Genomic DNA, 6,433 nt, shown 5'->3' on the forward strand with positions numbered 1-6,433 from the left:
CAAGAACTTCTATAACATATACCACCCTGTAAGCACACACATACACACCATTCCTGCCTGCCTGAGATTTGTATAATATAACACCCACACACGTGCACACATCCGATTTATTGGGACATGGCTTGTTCTCTCTCCCTCTAAAGTTTGACCCTGTGGCCTATCGGATCGAGCCCATGATTGTGTCTGAGTCAGACCTAGAGCCCATGCTGATCCCACATCACAAGGGCCGCAAGAGGATGCACCTGGGTACGGATATCAACCTATTTTTCTGTCAATACGTCTGTTAAAGAATTCATCTTTGTGTCTTTAATGTGTTGTGGTGTTGAAAAGCCTTATGACATGAAATATAATAACATTTGGAGTGTGTGTGCACGTGTGTGTTCTCTAGAGTTGAAAGAGAGTCTGACGCGGATGAGTACTGATCTGAAGAATAACGTTCTCGGCTCGTTTCGTACTGCCTGGCAGTCTCTGGTCCGAATGCCTGTCGCTGCACTGCCCCCTGTGGAGGATGGAGAAACTACAGCAGAGAGATCCCTGCAGGAGACAGAGAGTAACACATATGCACACACACAGAGTCAGTGCATTACTGCTCTGCGTAGGCTAATACCCCATGTTTTAAGGCTTTTAACAAAACTGTTAACTTCCAGTCCTCAGCATGTTTGAAGCGTGTGAGAGTGTTTTTGCTGACATGTCTAACCTTGTCTCCTCCTGCATGTTCCGTTTCCTCTCCTCTCTGCTGTTCTGCTGTTCTTTCCTTTACCCTGACCCCTAACCCCTGACCCTAGCCCCTGCAGCAGCCTGCGCTGCTGTGAGGGAAAAGAGTAAGGCTGATTTGTGGACTAAAATTCTGGAGTGGCCCAAAGCCCTTCACTTACATTACTTCCAAGGTAAGAAGCCAGGAGATATGGAGGCCAGAATGATCTACTGTATGGGTGGTCTGACTGTCAGCTGCAGCCCAGAACTCTGTACACAGAGAATACTCCTTACAGCTCTGTCAGAGAGAGAGACATAGCCGCCTGTGTGCACTCACAGATATGGTAATATAACTTTTTGTAGCAACAATGGCCTGATATTTGGCCTCATATTTTGTCTTGAACTTGGATGAAATAGCCTAATATTTAGAGTTGAAATTGTCCTCTAGGCATAGAGTCCCTTAGCTACCTGGAAATTGAAGCCTGATATGGGCCTCAAAGCATTTATTTTAAGGCTACTACTAGCTAAAGCAGTATTTTCTGACAGACTAGTTACAATAATATTTCAGTGATATCTATGGACTGATTTTAAAACTAGATAATGAAACTAGACATAGTGTGGTTAAATCAATAGCATTAACTGTCTTCAGGAAAGTATCCATCTTACCTTGGATGTGTTCTGTTGATGCAGTGTCTCACAGCTCACGCTCTTCAGTAGTGTATTATCCTCCCTCTTCTCTCAGCATATCAAGCCTTTTAAACACTCTCTTCTTAGCATATCTCACCTGTTGCCCTGTTATCTCTGAGCCCCTTCCCCCATGCACCTGGCCCTTCCACCATGCACCTGGCCCCTCCCCCATGCACCTGGCCCCTCCCCCATGCACATGGCCTCTCCCAGAGCCTTGATAGACTGCCTGACCTGTGGCTGCTGCTTCCTGAAGCTCAGCTTTATTTTTCTTTAACCCCACTCACTAACTCCTCTCACAAACTCTACTCGTTCACTCCCTATGCACACTCAACTCTCTAACTCCTCTAACTCTCACTCCACTCGCTAACTTTCTCTCCACAATTTCTAGCAATCTCCCCTCCCCTTCGATATCTTTCCTTCAAACAGGAGTCACTTACCTGGCCCAGAAACACTTGTCATTCCCAGGTAGCTTCATCATCTGCAGATTTGTATGTGCAAAATGGCAGAAACTTCACTAATCCTATTAATTAGAAGTCTAGGTGGAGCCGGCATCATTTAGGATTTTATTTTCCAGTCCTTTCATATCTGCAAATGGCAAGTAAGGGCTAGGAGTTGTTTCTGGACTGGACATAGGAGTCCGTCTGCCTCTGTGTGATTGGTCCATCTCTGACCCTGCAGGTGTGCATGAAGAGGTGGAGTCTCCAGGGTCGGCGGAGGACAAGGGGCGTCAGGTGAAGGTGGGGATGCTGAATGGAGGGCGGAGGATAGACTATGTACTGCAGGAGGCGCCCATTGAGAGTTTCAACGAATATCTGTTTGCCATCCAGTCCCACCTCTGCTACTGGTCAGTACCTGTGTGTGTGTGTGCGTGTCCTTGTGTGTGTGTAATGCTAATACCTTTAGATTTTGGGGATTTATTCTCCCATTCTTCTCTGCAGATCCTCTCAAGCTCTGTCAGGTTGGGAGGGGAGTGTCGCTGCACAGCTGTTTTCAGGTCTCATCCAGAGATGTTAGATCGGGTTCAAGTCTGGGCTCTGACTGGGCCACTCCTGCATTGTATTGGGCGTGTGCTTAGGGTCGATGTCCTGCTGGAAGGTGAACCTTCGACCCAGTCTTGAGGTCCTGAGCTCTCTGGAGCAGGTTTTCATCAAGGATCTCTCTGTACTTTGCACCGTTCATCTTTCCTTCGATCCTGACCAGTGTCCCAGTCCCTGCCGCTGAAAAATATCCCAACAGCATGATGCTGCCACCACCATGCTTCACCGTAGGGATGGTGCCAGGTTTCCTACAGACGTGATGCTTAGCATTCAGGCCAAAGAGTTCAGTCTTGGTTTCACCAGAGAATCTTGTTTCTCATTGTCTGAGAGTCTTTAGGTGCATTTGGCAAACTCCAAGCGGGCTGTCATGTGCCTTTTTTTTTACTGACGATTGGCTTCCATCTGGCCACTACCATAAAGGTCTGATTGGTGGAGTGCTGCAGAGATGGTTATCACCTTCCTGACCAAGGCCCTTCTCCCCCGATTGCTCAGTTTGGCCTGGCAGCCAGTTCTAGAAAGAATAATGGAGGCCACTGTCTTCTTGGGGACCTTCAATGCTGCAGAAATAGTTTGGTACCCTTCCCCAGATCTGGGCCTCGACCCAATCCTCTCTCGGAGCTCTACGGACAATTCCTTTGACCTTATGGCTTGGTTTTTGCTCTGACATTCACTGTCAACAGTGGGACCTTTATATAGACAAGTGTACCTTTCCAAATCATGTCCAAACAATTGAATTGACCACAGGTGTCTTCCAATCAAGATGTAGAAACATCTCAAGGATGATCAATCGAAACAGGATGCACCTGAGCTCAATTTCGAGTCTCATAGCAAATGGTCTGAATATTAATGTAAATCAAATATTTTTTAATTAATTTGAAAAAATTATAATTGTCATTATTGGGTATTGTGTGTAGATTGATGAGATGTTTTATTTATTTAATCAATTGAAGAATAAGGCTGTAACGTAACAAAATGTGGAAAAGGGGAAGGGATCTGAATACTTTCCAAATGCACTATTCATGTCAGTACATACACACAAGTAAGTCACTCTTTTGTCTCTCCTGTGTGTGTAGGGAGTCTGAGGACACTGCTCTGCTGCTGCTAAAGGAGATCTACGACAAACTGGGTGTGGCCTTTGAGCAACCACAGCAATAACAAAGGCTTAATAAACACAGAGACCGGTATAAGGCTTCATAACAACACATGAATTCCGTGGAGATGCACCAATGAGGCCCTTTGCTTTATTAGGAGCTGAAAGGAGTAAGGCAAGTAAGTCAGTAAAAACACAGAGATATAAATATTGAATAACCACAGAGTTTTAAAGGCTTTATAAACACACAGAGAGGGCTATAAAGTCTTTATACATACACAGAGCGTTATCTATAAGTTACTAAAATGTAATGAAAGCAACATGAAAAAGGACATGCAGCCACTGCTCTCTCCCAGAATTCCTTGTGTCTGAGCCTCACAAAACCGTTGAGTCACCTCCTCGGACAGATGGCGTCTGCCTCTGAGTGTGTGTGTGTCAAGGGTGTGACAGAGAAGTGCTCCGTGAAGAACCAAACCTGTCCCAGCTGACATGAAGAGGACTGGAGAACCCATTGGAGATGAGCTCTCTAGTGCATTTCTATCTCTGAAATTTCTCATCCTGTGACCACATGGGCAGCAACATTGAATACTATCCAAGTGAGCCCTCTACCCAACTCTATGGGAGAACCATAGTGAAGACTGGTTTTCGATTTTCTTAAAACCACACTGAAGGATCTGGGTTTGAGCCGCTGGATCCTCCTGTTGAAGGGGCAGACTGCATTTAACATGTGTGTTTCTAAAGAATCAGATCCTGTTTGATCATGTCTGGATCATAACTTTTATATATGTCATTTTCAGGTCATTTCTTTTTACTTGGCCTTAGACTTGACATGTCCTATAATACATTTACAACGACAGATCATGCAGGATGATAATTCCTCTTCTGTGTGTTTAGTGCATGTCTCCAGAAGGTTGTATACCAGTACGTATCAGTACGTACTTGACTACCAAAAAGGTAGCACTTTACTTAGGTGCTGCTTAAGGCTTAGAAAAGCATTTTATAAAGGGCATTACAACTCTTTACGTCATGCATATGAAGGCTGCATATGAAGGCTGCATGTCACTCTTAAGTAAAGTGTTACCATAAAAAGTACTCAACCCATAATTCCAGTGCAATGTGATGTTCTGATAATCTCACTCCTCTCTAGATGAACTGACTGACTATAGATAATTACATTTTTGGATTTATTTGTATCATGTAAAAGCTAAGTATTAAAATTATTGTAGAAAATAACATGATATATCTTTAATGGAACTGACAAGACATTTTTCCCCCAAGTACTTATCTTAGAGGAAGGTATGTATGAGGAGAGAAAAGGGACAGGGTTGTTTTCTTTCTATGAGTGTGTGTATAAATCCCCCCCTCTGGTGTGTGCCAACCAACCTCTTTAAACTGTGGTTAGGGCCAATTTTGCTCGTCAAACATCTCATTCCCAAATCATGTGCGTTAATATGGAGTTGAGTTAGTTCCCCCCTTTGCCTCCACTCTTCTGGGAAGGCTTTCCACTAGATGTTGAAACATTTCTGCGGGGACTTGCTTCCATTCAGCCACGGGCATTAGTGAGGTCGAGCACTGATGTTGGGCGATTAGGCCTGGCTAGCAGGCGGCGTTCCAATTCATCCCAAATGTGTTCAATGGGGTTTGAGGTCAGGGCTCTGTGCAGGCCAGTCAAGTTCTTCCACACCGATCTCAACAAACCATTCTGCATGGACGTTGCTTTGTGCACGGGGACATTGTCATGCTGAAACAGGAAAGGGCCTTCCCCAAACTGTTGCCACCAAGTTGGAAGCACAGAATCGTCTAGTGTCATTTTATGCTGTAGCGTTAAGATTTCCTTTCACTGGTACTAGCCTGAACTATGGAAAAACAGCCACAGACCATTATTCCTCCTCCACCAAACGTTACAGTTGGCACTATGCATTGGGGCAGGTAGTGTTCTCCTGTCATCCGCCAAACCTAGATTCACCAGTTGGACTGCGAGATGGCGAAGCGTGATTCATCACTCCAGAGAATGTTTCCACTGAGTCCAATGGCGGTGAGCTTTACACCACTCCAGACGATGCTTGGGATACCCCTGTTTTCAATACCTCACCTTGCGAGGATAATGGCACTGAGCCTTTTTCTAAAAGGCTTTATGAGATTAACAAAATGGTTAATTGACCACAAAATCAACATTTTGCAATGGCCATCTCAGTCTCCGGATTTAAATCTCATTGATAACCTGTGGTTTGAATTGAAGGGAGCAGTCCATAAGAGAAGATGAATGATATGCAGGATCTGGAAAGATTATGTATGGAGGAATGGCCTAAGATCCCTCCCCATGTAGCCTCCAATCTAAAACATTTTAGAAAAAGTCTCAATGCTTTAATACTCGCAGGGTAAGGTGTTGAAAACGGGTGTCAATGCTTTTGACCCATATCTTTTTTAGATAAAAACATATATATTATTATTACATTTGTACATGTGTGAAATATGACACATATAAGCACCCACCTAATTATTATTATAATATAATTTCCCTTTTTTTGATTATACAATATAGCTCAGTATTTTAATTGTAATTGTAATCTTTATCAAGGGTGCCAATCATTTATGTCCCTACTGTATCACTGACACTGGTTTCACTGTCAGTCAACCAGCAACAAACCTGCAGTCCTTTAACATGGCATGAATCATCACTGTGGTCCAATCAGACCATGGACCTCCTCCCTCCAGCTAGCTCTGTCAGCAGAGGGGAGACAATAGCTTTGGTCCAGGGTGTTAGGTGTGGCTTACTGCGACAGCAAGCCACATGTAAACGCCCTGGACAGGACCTAGCTGAACAATAGATCTTAGTTTTCTAATCATTCTACAACCACAGAAGAGGCTTTGAGGTTCTGATTAGGCAGCTTGACTCCCTGCTTAAAATGTGCTGTGTGAGATATCC

The 6,433-nt window shown here is 44.2% G+C and overlaps 1 protein-coding gene across 9 annotated transcripts in view; it reads left to right on the plus strand.

The window, feature by feature from the left end:
* The window catches only part of LOC112262813 (phospholipase DDHD2), a 28,232-nt gene extending 23,658 nt beyond the window's left edge, over positions 1-4,574 (plus strand). For 6 of the 9 annotated variants that reach the window (XM_042331502.1, XM_042331500.1, XM_042331501.1 and 3 more), the window contains 6 exons: positions 1-28; positions 144-246; positions 389-550; positions 786-887; positions 2,059-2,224; positions 3,491-4,574. The exon at positions 1-28 is cut by the window's left edge and continues 128 nt beyond it. In XM_042331502.1, coding sequence (XP_042187436.1) covers positions 1-28; positions 144-246; positions 389-550; positions 786-887; positions 2,059-2,224; positions 3,491-3,572 — 643 coding nt within the window. In that variant the 3' untranslated portion in view covers positions 3,573-4,574. Of the gene's footprint in view, positions 29-143; positions 247-388; positions 575-785; positions 888-2,058; positions 2,225-3,490 lie in introns of all 9 variants that reach the window. The other 3 variants (XM_042331504.1, XM_042331506.1, XM_042331505.1) reach the window with 2 other exon arrangements.
* Positions 4,575-6,433: the final 1,859 nt, after the last annotated feature.

Source organism: Oncorhynchus tshawytscha, linkage group LG12, assembly GCF_018296145.1.
Source record: "Oncorhynchus tshawytscha isolate Ot180627B linkage group LG12, Otsh_v2.0, whole genome shotgun sequence".
NCBI lineage: Eukaryota > Metazoa > Chordata > Actinopteri > Salmoniformes > Salmonidae > Oncorhynchus > Oncorhynchus tshawytscha.